This window comes from Prenolepis imparis, unplaced genomic scaffold (genome assembly GCF_030444845.1).
Source record: "Prenolepis imparis isolate NDT839.2.m4 unplaced genomic scaffold, iyPreImpa1.0 SCAF_5, whole genome shotgun sequence".
Classification (NCBI taxonomy): Eukaryota; Metazoa; Arthropoda; class Insecta; order Hymenoptera; family Formicidae; genus Prenolepis; species Prenolepis imparis.
Genome location: NW_028141163.1, coordinates 12966295 through 12983102, shown reverse-complemented (window position 1 = coordinate 12983102; position 16808 = coordinate 12966295). Strand labels below are relative to the sequence as shown.

The following is a 16808-nucleotide window of genomic DNA, read 5'->3' as shown; positions in this document are numbered from 1 at the left end:
TGACGACTTTTTTTAATAGCAAAAAAAAAGGAAAATTTTCACGGAAACGACGAACTGGACGATTCATCATGCGGTTTATCTTTTTCTCGAGAAACGAGTCGTCCCTACGGATCGTTCCAACGAGTTACAGCCCTGATTGGGCTGCTGGTAGCTCAGGTAGGTAGGTGAACGTAGGATAGTAAACGGGTGACGTCATTGGCTCCTTGGGTCTATCAAAAGGTGGGATGGAGAGAGAAAGGGGACACCGTATGGTCTCTGAGAGAGAAGAGAAAGACGAGGAGAACGAGAAAAGAGAGTGGGAGATATTCGCCAGTACACCGTGAGTCGATGGCTTCAGGTACGGGTGCACGGCACCGTGTGCAGGCAGGTAGTTCTGTGGTTCTTCCTCCACGTTTCACCGCGCGATCGTGTTCAAGTTAGCGAAGCTATGCGCAGGAAAATATTTCCATCCTCGCGCGCTTCTTCGTGATCCGGAACTGGAGCGGAAGCTGTTAAGCAAGGAAAGAACTTGCGACATAATCTTGTTCCGTGATGATGTATCATCTTTTTTGTGCATAAGAGTGTCGCGTAGTTGAATAACAATGGTAAACAGTTTATAGAATATTGAGTTAAGTACAAAGACATGGAGCAGCGATGGTTCTGATAAAAGAAAGTTGCTCCTCGTTTGTTTGAAAAGTTAACGCGGCGGAACGAGAGAAGCACGTGGTACATCGAGATGGAACGAGATGATCTCATCAACATTCAATTCAATGGTTAATATCCGGAGGAGCAACTTTATGATTTGAAGAAATAAATTTTATTGCAAAACATTTTTTTATTGTAAATATACGGCAAACTATTCAACCTGTGGTCCAAAGGATCAGGTCGCGTAGAGAAATTCTAACATAAAATCAGCGAAACTTGAAGAGAAATTCTTTCGAGTGAGTTTTTTACCGTGTGATTATTTTAAATTCTCCCAACGGAGAATTCTCTCTCTGGCGAACGTGGACGAGAAAATTTAAAAAATATTATTTACGGAATCACTCAGAATTTTTGCAGTCGTGATAATAAAAGAATTGCGAGCTTATCACGACAACATCAAGTTTACGAATTCAAAGGATGGCTTTACCGGCTAAACAAGTGTTTAATCGATTCATCTGGCAACGGTTTCTACCAGCATATCCTGTATGCAACTGCTGCATATAATTCTTTATAAAGAGACATTTGCCTGACTCTCTCGTCTAAGATATACGTGCTTGCTCATCGTCAACCTTCGAGTTTTCCTTCTTCGTCATTTCGTATTCTTAAACGCTCTCTTATTTATCTGATCCTCGACTGAGATTGCAACGTTATTACGCAAAGTTCCACATCATAGAATAACGCTTGTAACATTTACCATGACTTCATCCAGAAATCAATGCTCGAAAATAAAATGAAAATTATATTTCAATAAAGGAAAAATAGGAGAGGGTTAAAAATGGTCATTGCCCTTAATTTTACCACGTATTTGCCACGCAGTTATCGTAAGACTAAAACCACTCGAGACTGCAAACAGAAGAGATAATAATGTATATTATTGCCTAAAAAAAACGAAGATTGAAGAAGGAAGACCTAAGTACAAAGGAAAGTACAGTGTAAAGTTACACCAAGTGTAACCAAGCGATTCTATTAGACTGACATGTAACGTGTCGTGTGTAGACACTGCAAACAACGCTATCGTGCCAAAGATCACGAGGAGTTTTCTGCTGAGTTCGTATTTGTCTTTAACCTGCTCTGGAGAACATTTCATCTTGCACGATGTTTTCGTTTCGATTTTGGAACGTGCCGGCATTCGAACGAATTCTTAAAATCTTTGCAATACAAATTTACTCGACGACTTTCGAAGATAATCGCGATGAATTCGCAGAATTATAGACGACGACAAGATTAACATCTGTGTGTAACTCTGAGTGTGTAAAATGAAAACATGTTGAAGTGGATAAAAGTTCGTCAGAATGCGTCGGCAACGACGTCTGCGTCGCCGAAGTTATCCGTATCTCATCGAGAAGTAAAGAAAGATGAGACAAGAGTTGAAGCTGAAGTTAAGAAAGAAGAGGAAGCTGAAGACAGCGGTATGGAGAAAGAAGATTCAGTATGCAACATCGAGCTGAGTGATCTGAAAAAAGTACGCATATGCTTTGTTGCTTCAGTAATCTAGAATTAATTTAGAAAGTCGCGCATTATATAGAATTCTTTGAGGATCATAGGTATTCTTAATGACAAAAATAACTCTAATTAATCTAGTTATAATGAATCACTGATAATGAATACAGTCATTAAGCCAAGGTAATACTGAATAGTTAATACAGAACTTCTTAAGACAATCCACACGCGCATAGTTTCTCTCAAATTATTATTATGTACTGTAGCTTGAGAATGCTTGATCATGCGAAGGTTTCAACGCGCGCGTGTGTAATTATAATTTACTCTCTCTCTTTTCTATAAACAGCGCATAAAATATTAATGATATTGAAAGCTATTCCCTATTTTTTAACAGGCATATTTTTTTATAGAATAAGTACGATATTTTACCTCGAAAAATAAAGAGTTTCGAAAAGTATGAAACTAAAATTAATGACCGATGAAGTCGATCGCTTTCATTCGACGATCTCGCTTGATCTAACGCAATTTCTGATGCGTACGCTAAAACCCGACCGGTTTCTTCTTCATCAGACCTCAAAGCTGTCTCGAACAGGTGCGATGTCCTCCTCTTCCCCATGTGCACACGAGACGTGCCGTTACTATCATCGCTTTTACGTCGACCGGGGCACGTAACACATCTGTTGCTACCGTCATCGTTAACAGTGCACGATATGCAGTAACTTTCATTGAAGAATTTCACTTCAGACGCAAATTGACGTAGTGTACTAGGTCGCCGCCTCACTCGTAACACAACAACATGACTGATACGAACTTCGACTGAACCATTCAAACACCATTATAGAAATTGAATCTGCCTTATGTGTTATTCTTTACCATTCAATTCGTTTCTATTCATCATCTAACATATCTATCAGACTTTCTGCAAGTTCTAAAAACAGATTTGTATTTCACATCGTGATTTAATCGTGATTAAACGAATTGCTCAGCTTTATTTTTCTTCCACACTCGATACTTTTCGAGTCGAAATATCATGTTAGCAAACATCTCCAAGTACTGCATCGACTTTCTATGCTTGTAACCGCTGCTCATCAAGTGAGGATTACGAAATATGCTAAAGCCCGGCTGCTGCCGATAGGTCGCAAATTATGACCGGTCCGCGTAGCATTTCTGTTTGACCTCTGCCATGTATCATGATTGCACACGGCGACGCAAAACTCGATGGTCCCATCGGCCATCTCCAGGCCTTTACTCGCCTTCCTCTCGTTGCAAAAGCTTTTGCGCGTTTCGCGGAATTACCTATGCAGCGTCCGATTATCTCGTGAATATGTTGATTAGGGAAACGAAAGAAGCAGAGCAGTGCGGTAGGTTTAGCGTTACAATGTGATTTTATCACACATAGAACCAACGGTTTTATCGTATAAGGAGATGATGTAAGGACTCACGTAATTCTGCACAAGAGAATTCAAATTAATTTTTTTCTCTTTCTTTGTCTGTCTTATTTATGTACGGAATATTATAAATCGAGATTCAAATACAAATTTATTCGCCTAAAGTGTGTGACTGTGTGTGGGAGAGACATATAATTTTATATTTTATATCCAAAATTAAACAATTTCATTATAACGTAGCCGCAAGATTATTTTAGATATATTTATTATTAAACAGAACTAACAGTTGCAGAGTTCTCGATTATTAAATAATCCCTAATCTTCTGTAATACGATGAAAATTTATTCCGCCTATTGATTCGCTATATTCATATCTGTAGACGCTTGTGGCGCAACAAACTTATATTAAAATGACAAAGCTAAATAAATACATATAAAAAAGACATAGTATTACGAAAATATCTTTATTTGATTTAAAAAAGACTCCAACTAAATATTAATAATATAAAATGCTCATTTATTTATGTCGTCTTTCATTGTATTTATGTTTCGCGGTGATGCTCGTCAGCGCGTTCTTGACGTTCGCGAGACTCAAAGGCGGCAAGAAATCTTCTTTGGTGATTCCCGCATTAAATCCTCGTCACATTGTCTTGTTTCAGGACCTGTTCTCGCAGCTGCAGTTTTCGCAAGAGAGTGCTCTGCCACCCGACACGTTGCGCCGTGCGCTGGCAGAGAGCTTTCTCGATCAGCAGAGATTTCAGCTCGGTTTCATGGACGACGCAGCAGAATGTTTCGTAAGTTATTTCTGTTTTTCCAGATGCCATTACTTCTGATTGAAACGAGATATCGATACGCATAATGCACAATCCGTCAATTGCCATAATCGATCAGATTCGAACATGCTAGAATTAAAACGCGCTTTTTATTCATTATTCGCGATAAATCGCGTTCTCCATAGATTGCTGAAACAATTTTTTTAATGAGCCACTGCAAAAAGGAAACGCGAAATGTAAGTCGATGATACATCTGTAAGGAAAATTTTTATAAATATATTCCATCCAGAATATAAGAAGGGAGATCGACTTTCTTGTTAATAATGCAGAAATTTCGATGGCACAGATACGAAGGTCCAGATGTCAAATGTAATCGAATTAAATCAAATCGTTGTCTATCCGTGAGATCGATTTCTTCTTGCTCCAGAAAGAGGATAAAGCCATTATTTTCGTTATTGAATATTTCGAAGCTGATCGAACGTTTCTAATGGTGCCTCGTTACGGACGAGATTGGACTAGCAATAATGATCTTAACTGAGTCTTACGAGTACCGCTGCTATACTACTTTCTCGTTTACACAACGGTCACGTTGGACGCTAGTATGTCCGTATGTATGTCGACACTAGTCGGTTTGAATAATATCAATGCAACTTGGTACTTACACAAGGAAAGCGCGCATAATAGATGCAAGGCCAGTAATATAATCATATCGTTGGCATATTGTTGTTCTGAATATATTCTCGAATATAAGCTTCTTCTTGAAGTAAGCAATAGCGCTTTAGCTAGCGTATTTTACGTATTAAATGAAAATATTATTGTAATAATTATTTTAATTATTTAAATATTATTTTGATTATTATAGACGTTAAATTAAAAGTTGACAATTATTAGCTTTATTGTTGAAATAGCATAATTCTGGATTTCCATACACATGGCGGAAATAATATATCTGTTCAACTTGGCCTTACAATTGCGGCTACGAGTTGCGACAGAAAATACGAAGGAAAGCGCACTCGCTAACATATAGTTTTCAATTTTAGGAAAACATTCTTTTACGTATACATCTCCACATCGCAAGTGGCGAGGCTGAAGATATGTGCAGCGCGAGGCATTGTGTGCCACATCAGAAATTTGCTATGACGCTCGTCGAGCAAAGCGTCTGTGGAGCTTGCGGTGCGACGTCGGAGCCACTGCCTTTTACACAGGTTCGTGTAATTAACATATATATATATATATATATATATATATATATATATATATATATATATAGTTAACATTATGCTTTTCTACATTTATGCTTATTATTATATGTAGAAGAACAGCCAAGAAAAACCGCATATTTAAAAAATACATACATGAATAATACATACTGTTTTTTCTATTAATAGTTTTTGTTACATAAATTTACATGAACAATTTATCATTTCTTATATTTTTTGTGCAAGTACATATATATAACTTTTGCATAATATACAAACATAAATTCATCCTTTCTGTGTGCATTTCCTTATGTGCAATAGTTTTGAGAAAGATATGTAAGAGTGAATCGGAAATGTCATCTTCGTTTCTGAGATGACACGCTAAATTTCACACTTTGTCGCATCTTCGAGTGATCTTTCCTCTTTTTATTCACGTTATTTTTCTACGTAGTATCGATATGCATTCAGTTTACACCTTTACCTGAGATATATATCAAGAGTTTTTATTTCTCTCTTTTTTTCTTTTATAAATTTCTTATAAATATCTCTTTTAGCTTTCACCAATTTTCTCTGAATCTCATTTCCATATTATTTATTGTATAAAATGTAATTTAATACGAAAAAATTATGCAGATTTATGTTTATAATAATAAGCATTTATAGAACTATGTTTTTCTTTTTTGAAAATTATTGTTTTTGATCGCTAAAATGGTTGAAATTGATTTCTTTTAACGTGATAACGGCATCATTGACTAGCGAATCGTAGAAAGCATGAAACTAGTTAATGTTATCTATGGAGAAAAATATTAACAGTATGTCGACAATTTGATGATAGATTTGATCAGAATATTGCTAATAAATCCATATCAATTATAATAAACTTGCGAAGCAAGTGCATATAACATGACAATACAATAGCGACAAAAATCGAAATTCACTGTTTTGTAATCATTTAAATATTATTATAAACTTAATTTATTTTAAATTTGGAGTTATTAAATAAAAAATAAATATTATCTCTATCTTTATTTGCAGATGGTTCATTACGTGTCTGCATCAGCGTTAACATCTCAAGCTCATCACACGTCGCTGAATTCTAGGAATGGTCCAGATCTCTTCGGACAACTTCTCCGAAGAGCTGGCGGGATGGGTGACATCCGGGACTGTCCGGTAAGCAAGGCTAAACGAATACGTTTTACGAAATGCTTGATCGAATTGTGAGTAACATATCTCTACCTTGCGTATTATAATTTGTCATCAGTTTTATGATAGTCCACTCTCATAGAGTTGGATTTTTAATAAGATTACGGACGACTGACTCATTCGAACACGATTTTTATGAATATATTCTTTCTACGAATTTTTATGCGATTGACTCTAAAACTTTCTCTCGAGAATTAAGACACGCCAACACAAAATATACACGTAATTTTAGAATCATTATTACTGATATTGTAAAATAATAGACGATAAAGTATTGCATTAACATTTCCTTTCATTTCTTTTTTTCAGAGTTCTTGCGGTGCAAAAATTCAAATATGCCGGACTCTGATGAATCGGCCGGAAATAGTCTCTGTCGGTGTCGTTTGGGACAGTGAACGACCGTCGTTGGAGCATATCATGGATGTCTTCGCGACCGTGGGCACGTCCCTTCGGCTTAGTGACGTCTTTCACAGTGTAGTGGACTCTCGATGGGGTGCCTCTACCGTGCATAATCTCGTAGGAGTGGTTACCTATTACGGGAAACATTATTCTACCTTCTTCTTTCATACGAAATTAAAGGTAATTGTTATTTAATTTTACGTTTCCATTATAATTAGTGATTTTAATTCAAATTATAATATGAGTTGGTAAATTTTTAGGTGTGGATCTATTTTGATGACGCCACTGTTAAGGAAATTGGACCTCGATGGGAGCAAGTCGTGGAAAAGTGTAGGAGAGGTCGTTATCAACCTTTACTACTCCTGTATGCGACGCCCGCCGGTACTCCGGTTAATACAGAGAACGCTCCAAAGACTGTTATCCCTTTTCCGAATAATAATGGTTTAAAGACGTCCCCAAAGAATAGCGTTCGCCGTTCGATTACACCTAGTCCTGAAAAGCCATCCATCAACAGCACTGCCAGACGTGCCATCACACCCAATCCCGACAGTCCGCCTCATCCCTATACTCAACGAAGCATTTACAGTGATTACCAGAATCTCACAGATATCCAGAATAATATATTTGGCAACCAGGTGCGTTGTAATAATATAAATACTTATTCTAATAATTTTTTATAGATTTATATTTTTTCTCTCTCGAAAAACAGATGTATATACTTTGTATTTAATTTACTGACTTCTAACTAATATTCTTCAGGGTGTAGATGCGGTTGACGGTGAAATAGAGTCGAAATATATTAGTCGTCGCGCCGTGGAAAACGTAATGCAACAACAGAAGAAACAGCAAATGCAATTGACACGTAGTTTAAGCGTGGGATCGGCTCCGCAAGATGGTATCAGCATCCCTGATCACATGAATGTGCCTCGAAGACGGGATTCCGGCAATTGGTCCGGTGATAGAAACAGCGCATCATCGAGTTCGTCAACCACGATGGACAATACATATTTGTATATTGTTAATAAAATGCAGAGGAACTCAAACGTACCTAAAAGCCCTATCAAATCTGGAGAACTCTCGAGTAGCAGCAGCGGTCATTACGATGCCGGTTACGATTCGTATTCTTTGTCCTCTACGGACAGTCTTCCACTTCAGCAGGGACTAAAGCATAATTTACAGGTAAACTTGTGTTTTAACAAAATTGAAAACAATAATACGTGCACAGAATTTCAAATATTAACAATTTTTAATTTCTACAGGATATGCGTATTTGTTTGTAACTTAAATGCTGTTATGCTGTTATTTATAGCTTGCTCAAATACCGGAAGGTTATCAACCTTCTTCCGGCGATGATTGCGAACGGTTGTGCAAGGAGACGGACGCGTTGCTGGATAAATCCCGTGCCGCCGAAGATGCTGGCGATCTTAACACGGCCGTGGCATTGTGCAATGCGGCCAGCAGTAAAGCTAGAGCCGCGATGGACGCCCCGTATAATAATCCTCACACGATTACGATAGCAAGGATGAAACATAATACTTGCGTTATGAGAGCGAGAAGTTTGCATAGAAGAATGCTACAAGAACAAGCGACCGTTAATGGTGATAAAGAAGGTAAGCAATTAAAATATCAATATTATTATTATATTATTATATATATGTTAATATAAAAATATCAATATTTTTCAACATTATATATGTTGAGACATGCAGGTATATTTAACATTGTACTTTTTTAGAAGGGATATCTGAAGGAAGACATTCTCGAGAAAACAGTAAATCAAGTCAGCATTCGAGGCAAAGCTCGCGAGACAAAGGTAATCATTCTCGACAAAATAGTCGAGAGCTTCTAGTGAACACATCAGCGACGGTGGATAAACCTACCACGAAGAGTATCGAAATTTATGCTACTTTACCGAAGAAGAAGACTCTACGTAGTAAAGCAACGGCGGTAAATGTTATCGAAGACGAGGAATACATGCTTTACGATCGTCCAACACAAAGGACTGGTTTGTTCAGTCGTACGAAACGCTGCGACGACGATAAGAAAGACAAGAAACGGGCGAGAAGTGAAGAAAGGAACAAGAATGTATCAAAGGATTTTTCGATTGCACCATCTCGATTATCACCGTCTCCAAAAGGAGTGAAAATTGAGAAGCCGAAGGAAATCACCGAAACTAATACAACTACGATCAGGAATACGCAGCTCAACAACGCGACTGCAGTGGAACAGAAACAAGGCAAGAAGCAGCATAAGATACGCAGAAAATTGCTGATGGGCGGATTGATCAAGAGGAAAAACAGAAGTATGCCGGATTTGCGAGAAGGACAAGATGGCCAGACGAATGTGAATCCAGAAGGATCCTCTAATATCTTACCGAAACAATCATTGGATGATTCCAGCGTTGGTTTGAAAGGAAGCGATGCAAATCAGTCATTGAGCGGTTACCTATCAGAAGGGCATCTGGAGTTTACCGGAAACGGCGGATCTGGAAATACTAGCAATCCGAATCTTGAAAGAAGTCGTCTGATGAGAAAGAGCTTCCATGGCAGCGCCGGAAAAGTGTTACACGTTGCGAAAGTGCCTCCACCTCCTCCGCTCAGGACCACTTCTCAGCTTAGTAAATCTAAATGTTCAAGCGAAATGCACAACGAGCAACAATCTGACAAAGTTGTGTATCCTTTGCCGGATGGTCGGTGCGCGCCCAATTTGTCGCAGGATCAAAACACTGCTTATTGGAATCACATAAATGCGAATAATTCATCTAATATGGCGAACAGAAACTCAGATTATGCCGATTACGCTTCGGAATCTCATTCTCTTCCATTCATACCGTCCTATAATGAGCAAAGCAATAATATTTCCGGGACGTGTCAAACAAATTACAATAATAAGCCTAGAATCCAAGATGACGTTGTGCAATATGCTAACGGCATACTTTATGAACCGACTTTCGTCGTTACTCGTGCGGACGTTCACAATGAGCAGACTCCTGTTAAGCAACAATTTCAACCGGATTCTTTGCCGCCCTATCCCGAAAACAGCAATATCTCGCATTCACGACAACCGAGCGAAGACTTTCCACCACCGCCATATCCGTCAATCCATTCGGTGTCGCATTCGAGACAAACTAGCGAGGATTTCCCCCCGCCGCCTCCACCGATTGATGAACCGCCGATTCAAGAGACTCAACAGCATCAAGTTTCTGTTCAATCGCAACAACGTGCGCAACAATACGAAACGCAGCAAATTACCAGCTTGTTAGCGCAGTTGCAAAGCAAGAGGGAGCAGACCTTGACTGATTCAAGTGAAGAGAAACGGCCGGAGGAGCGTGAGGATGAAGAGAAGTCATCGAGTGAAACGTGGTTGAGAGAATTGCAAGCTAAACAGGCAGAGAGAAAAATGAAGCGACAAGGATCTTTAAATCAAGACATTCCAAAAGTAAGGACTCCGTCGACAATTCAAGGACCGACTATCGCTAGGAGAACCAGCGACTTGATGATGAACAATCTCGGACAGGGATACGATCAGGGTCGTGATGTTACGGATTGCCCGAAAGTCGTTTCTTCGGTAAAAGATATGGCTGCTAGGTTTGAACAGATTAAGCTGCAACCGATAGCGAAATCAGAAGCTGACATGAAATCTCAAACCTCGAAACAGAATGTGAATTGTGTTTCTCCAATGCTTATCTCGAATATGCCTCAAGAGACATCATCGACGGAAGGAACGAAATCGATTAGCAATTTATCGTCTGAGAATTCTGGAGTCTTTACGGAGACTTCAAGTTCTCAGACCGTTTTAAAATCCAATTTTGATTCGAATTCCAGTCAGAACACTTTTGTTACGATGCCATCGAACAATTCCAATATTCAGCAAAGCGAATTAAATGCCGCGATATTATCCATGTCCTTGACACTGCCGCAGGAGAACGGTTTGCCTATTGATTGCCCGGAAAATGATATCAGTGAGGTGGCGATGCAGAACACCATACAGAATACAACGATACTCCCAAGCGAGGAGGACATTGCTCCGAGAAAGATGAAACGGCGAATAGGAAAGAAGAAAAGTGTATCATTCTGTGACCAAGTAGTGCTCGTTGCAACAGCGGAAGATGACGAAAAGGATTCGTACATACCTAATCCTATTTTAGAGAGAGTTTTACGTTCTGCAATGAACAAACCTGAAACTGCTCAAGTGTTGCGAGAAATCAGAAGTCTTCAAGAAGCGGAAACGAATCGCGAAAATACTGCCGCGAAATTCCAACAACAGACTCTTCCTTTAAAGAGCGAAGCTGATAGCATGCCGGCAACACCTTTCCAAGATCAGCTGAGAAGCGTTAATCCAATTCCAGATACCATTAAACCTACATTTGGAAGACAGAATTCAAGCGATTCCGTGGGATTGCTAACGGATAAGAAGTCTTGTGGAAATGAAGGCAAGGATGTCATCGATGGTAGAGAGACATATGCTGGTATCCCTGTGAACACCTCGAAAACCTCCACGTCTTATGCACCGCAACAGCATATCAGATACACACAAAACACATACACGCAATACTTGCAATCGATGTATCCACAGACCCAAGCATCTCAATTGACAATGAGAACTCAAATCATTCCTTTATCTCAAACTCAGAAGCCAGCCAGTCCTTATCCCACGCAGATGCACGGACAGTACATACAAAATAATATGCCGCAGACGAAAGGATTGCCTCAGAAAAACGGCTACGGAACGTATTATCAGTTGGAGCAGCAGCATAATCAGATGAACAAGCAGGCGAGCGTTCAATCGCAGCAGAATATGCTGAATCAAAGGATCTCGTCTCACAACGCCAGTCCGATAACCGTCCAACATTCGCAGCAGCAGTTCTCATATCCGTCTAATCAGTCGCCGAGTCCGTATCAAAGTCAATACTCTCAAAGTTCCTATCAGAGTCATCCCTATCAAGTTCTTCCGCAGAATAGAGCGGCTCAACCATTATCATCGCAGTATCAATCGTCGTCTAATTCATCCGCATTTTATCAGCATCAATTGCAACAAAACACGCAGAATTATCAGCAGAGATATGACAATTTCCAGCGACAATTAGCATCTCAGAAAATAGATCAACAAAACTCCGTGATGCCTAATCAAACGTATCCTAAGACCCTGCAGAACGGTCAGATACAGCCGAATGTGAAGTATCCGGCCTATCCTCCGCTCTCTAAACAGATGCATTTTGCAATGTCTACCGCGAAAGTCGTCCCGATGACACAGCCTATAGTAACGCAGTCTTCTTTACAAGCATCATCGACGACCACCGTAAGAGCATGCGTGACACCCTGCAATCTCTGTCGAAAGAGAAATGTACTTGAGCCAACGCTTTATTGCACGGACTGCGATTTTTACATGTCTCGCTTTCGACCGGCTAATAAAACCGCTTGAATTGTTTACCATTAATTTAGAAATGTCAAATTACAAATTGAATGTTCATACGTTCTTTGAGGAAATAATATCATCAGCCTCTTTGTATGAATTAATTAATTACTTGTCAACAAAAATAATTATTTATTGATGCTCACAAAACTTCAAAATGTTTACATTTATTATAGCGGCATTGTATCACAATTTAAATGATCCGCAGAACGCGCAATTGCAAGAATGTAATATACTGAAAATCAAGAATGTAATGTTCATGCTTCGCATGTTTGAAATTTCTCACATGCAACTCATTAAATTTTTAGGTAATTGACATATAAAATTAAATAGTATATTCACATAGTATTCAAATAATTTTAATTTTACTAATAATGACTTTCGATAAAATAAACATGAATATATATTCACATATAAATATATTATTCATTACATTGTATAAATATTAATATTGATTTTCGGAGACCCTCATCGTGCAGCTATTATTTACATCCATGTACAATATTACTGATAATTTTATTTCTGTAATTTAAATATAAAAATAGACTTTGTACTTAATATTTTATTATTTTAGACATATTTTATGTTTGTTGAAGATTATTATTATATTATAATATGCGCAGGCTCTAACATAATTATTAAGTATATCTGTTACATGTTTATATTATATACAATAACAAGCTTAATCAACCTGTTATTGAGGCGTAACTATTAATTGTTAAATTATAACGTTTACTATTTTTTCACTATTTTCATTTGTATATTTTATATCATTCATGCTTTTTAAGATCACAGCGAAACCAATAATTCATTTTATATAAGTTATGTTTATAAGCGAACCATACTTTCAGTTGTATACTTGTATGCTCTTAGTGCAAATTGTATTTTATTGAAAAGATATGAATAATTGTGGAATTGTGATACTAGCCATGCTATGTAAAACTTATCCTGTTAAGATAGAAACTACATTACAGATTGCAAGAGAAGAGCTAAGTAGGTAGCAGATGAAACTTGATCTCTGAGAATGCGTGGAGTTTATTTTACGTAAATATAATCTTCAAAGTTACGTCTTCTTGTGTATTAACATTAAATATTGCGTATTACACTATATCACTTTTCCAGTGTTAGTTAAATGTACAAATGATCTGATTTTATACTTTTTGTATGTGAGTATTTTGTTTTAAAAATACTTAATTTTTATTGTAAAACACATTAATAAAGCTCCTTTATAATATTCATCGAAATTGATCTCTTAAGCATTAGTAAAATTGATAAAGAAAACTTTATACATTTTCTAATTTTATAAATATATACATATCTTGCAATTATTTTATAGTATGTTTTTATTCTATAGTATATTTTTGTACTATATTGCATCTTAAAAAAAAATAATATAATCAAAAATAAAATAATTATTAACAATTGTTAATTAATAACTATTATCATTAATTATGATTATAATTGCTGGTTAATAAATATTATAATTAATATACATTAATATGAATTATATATATATATATAGATAATGAATCTATCATTTCCAATTAATCCTAGTAAAGATCCTTTTCATATTTCAAGCTTATTAAAAAAAATCGTATTTTATTTCAGAATTTATTGGATTATTCACTGGACAATTAAATATTTCAGAAAAAGATGTAGGTATTTAAAAAATGAAATACATTTTAGCATGCTATCAAGAGTAATAAATTAATTATCGAGCAATGCCTTATTTGTTAATAATAATTAATGATAAACATTATGTAATATTTGCTCTATAATTCATATATGTATATGTACGTTTAAGCATCAAATAATTCATAATTCGCGCCATACTACGTCACGTAGTACGTGGTTTGAAATCGCGCCAATTCTCACCTCTCTAACCGGAAACGAAATAAAAGTTAGTATAATGGTTGTTTCCGCGCGAGTGTGAGAGCATCGCGGCGTCGGTCTTGCGATAAAAGTATAAAAACGCGATCGCGAGCATCCTGAATATCGAACGGATTCAATAGTAATGATCCAGTAGATCGCTGAATCGTTATAGTTTTCGAGTATAAGACTGCACGGCTATACTATTGCCCGCAATAGTATAGCCGTGCAGTCGTATCGTGAAGGTGTCCGGCGAGAAAGTACCGCGATGCAGTATATCGTGTCGGTAGTGCAACAATTCCGGTAAATAAACTCTATAAAAAGTGAACCTACATTAATTCGCGAGTGAATAAATGTCGGCAGACTCAGTTAAAACTTGATCGCCCGAATAAAGAGGTTGAGAACGCCGAGACTCGTCGAACATTTTATCGTCGTTTATATGTATAATTGACGCTCTCGTGATCGAAGTGTGCTCTATTTCTTTTTCATTTAAGTTGAAAAGTAGCCCGCGGGAACAATACGGTAAAGTTTAAAGTCTCAATTTGCATATCATCTTTTCGTCGTGCAACAAGGATAGCGAAGATGAGAAGATGGCGGCGGCAAAAACGCGCGCGTTCTCACTCATCAACAGCGAGTCGAATTGCGCGCGCAATCTGACGTGTGCGTGACGTCACCGTCGCGCGTGACGTCGCGGTCACGTGGCGCTGTCTCTGGCGCGCGCCACGTCAGCTGATCGGCGCTGCGTACCCGGGGCCGATGTCAACCGCCGTACGCAGGTGGTGCTCGCATTCGTAATGGCGTATGACGGCTGAGACAGGACGGGCGAAACGCGGACGGGTGCTCGAGTTTTCGCGGATCCGCAACACCGGGGTGGTGATTAAGTGCCGCGACGCGTTGCACGGGTGTCGAGCGTTGGCGGTAAGATGACCACGACGGCCGGTGCGCTGCCGTCGTACCAGCGCTTCGCGAACGGTGTGCCGGTGCCGTTGTTCACGAGACGGTCCTTCCGTCCGCGCGAGAAGTACCTGATTCTCCTGGTATTCCTGACGTTCGGCGTCGTGTGCTTCGGCGCGTTCTTCTTCCTGCCGGACTTTCGCACCGGCGGCGCGGCCGTGAACAGTGTCTACCGTGTCTATCAGCGTATGCAGAAGGCAGGACCGGAGCTGCTGCTGCCGGTGCCGCCGCGGGCCTCCGGCGATGGCAAGGACTCTCGTTCTTTCGCGGGCGGACATCCGAACGCGGTGCCGCCGGGGCACGAGGACAGTGATCACCAGGACGTACACCTGGTCGAGGATAAGCAAAAGCTGCAGGTACGACTTTACGCGCTCGCCTTAAATCGATCCCTCCCTCGAATTGCGATGCTCTCCAACACCTTCCCTAAAACGTCTCGCAATCGGCCGGGAATAGACTAGACAGTTTTGCGCCATCTCCTTTCATTCTCGCGCGTTTTTCATCAAGGTAACGATAGGAATTTCTCTTACGCGAAATCGTGCTCCGTTTGTTTACATACAGCCATTGTGGCGTGCATGGCTGACGCACGTGCGCGGGACTCCGCGCGCTGTCATTCCGTTCACGATCGCAACTCAATGAATAGCGATAACGATCTTTCGTTAATCCTCCTTTGTTTTCCAAAGTCAACAAATCAGGTAGAATTTTTAAATAAATATGCGAGTATTAATTGTTCGATTCGATTTCAAAGTAACAGTGTCGCGATTAACCAGTTAGCTTATTGCGTTTAATTGTCATTTAACCTATTAATTTCTACATTTTTTAAACACATAACACATATATATTATATTATTACAACATTTTAATTAGAATATTTATCACATATTGAAAGATGATGCTCGAATCTTTTTATTTTATTGAATAATCGATTCCAATGTAGTTTTTTTATATTGCTCATCTTTTAAGATTCTATATTTGTCTGCTAAATATAGACACGTATTGAAATTAAATCTCAAGTAATTATTAAAAATCGTTGGAATTCGTCGGGGTCAAAGTCGAATCGATTTCGCTCGTAAATGGAGATGCATATCTGCGTTATGCTTTCCTGTATATTCGTGAATGTGTATATCGAAAGTCCCGTTTCGTGAATGTTCTTTTTCTCCCATTCAGCGTGAGTAGGTCGCGCAAGGTCGTGTCGTGATCTTGCCCTCGTAAGGCAACGTGTCGGCGGAATATCGATATAAGAGAATCATAATTGATTGAATTTGCCGTGCTCTAATAATGCGTTATAATTGAGTGTCTTAGAAACAATAGCTAACCGTTTCCAACAGGTTAATAATAAATTTAAAGAAATAAGAAGAAAAATTTGAAACAACTTATATTGAAGAGCTAAATATATTAGGAAAAAGAAACATTTGTGTTTGATTTGACAGAAATTTATGAATATTGAGAGTTGTTTATGATATATTTTGTATTATCAATTTAGATTAGACTTTT

General features: G+C 38.4%; 2 protein-coding genes across 3 annotated transcripts in view; both read left to right on the top strand.

The window, feature by feature from the left end:
* Nucleotides 1-13758, top strand: part of Ec (ubiquitin specific peptidase echinus) — a 68537-nt gene extending 54779 nt beyond the window's left edge. Inside the window, exons 5-12 of one of the 2 annotated variants that reach the window (XM_083039110.1) lie at nt 4168-4302; nt 5322-5486; nt 6516-6650; nt 6993-7262; nt 7343-7717; nt 7842-8261; nt 8392-8692; nt 8818-13758. In XM_083039110.1, coding sequence (XP_082895236.1) covers nt 4168-4302; nt 5322-5486; nt 6516-6650; nt 6993-7262; nt 7343-7717; nt 7842-8261; nt 8392-8692; nt 8818-12503 — 5487 coding nt within the window. In that variant the 3' untranslated portion in view covers nt 12504-13758. The remainder of the gene's footprint in view (nt 1-4167; nt 4303-5321; nt 5487-6515; nt 6651-6992; nt 7263-7342; nt 7718-7841; nt 8262-8391; nt 8693-8817) is intronic. The other variant, XM_083039111.1, reaches the window with a different exon arrangement.
* A 1335-nt stretch (nt 13759-15093) lies between these two features.
* Nucleotides 15094-16808, top strand: part of Alpha-man-ia (alpha-Mannosidase class I a) — a 466863-nt gene continuing 465148 nt past the window's right edge. Inside the window, exon 1 of the mRNA XM_083039156.1 lies at nt 15094-15673. Coding sequence (XP_082895282.1) covers nt 15287-15673 — 387 coding nt within the window. The 5' untranslated portion in view covers nt 15094-15286. The remainder of the gene's footprint in view (nt 15674-16808) is intronic.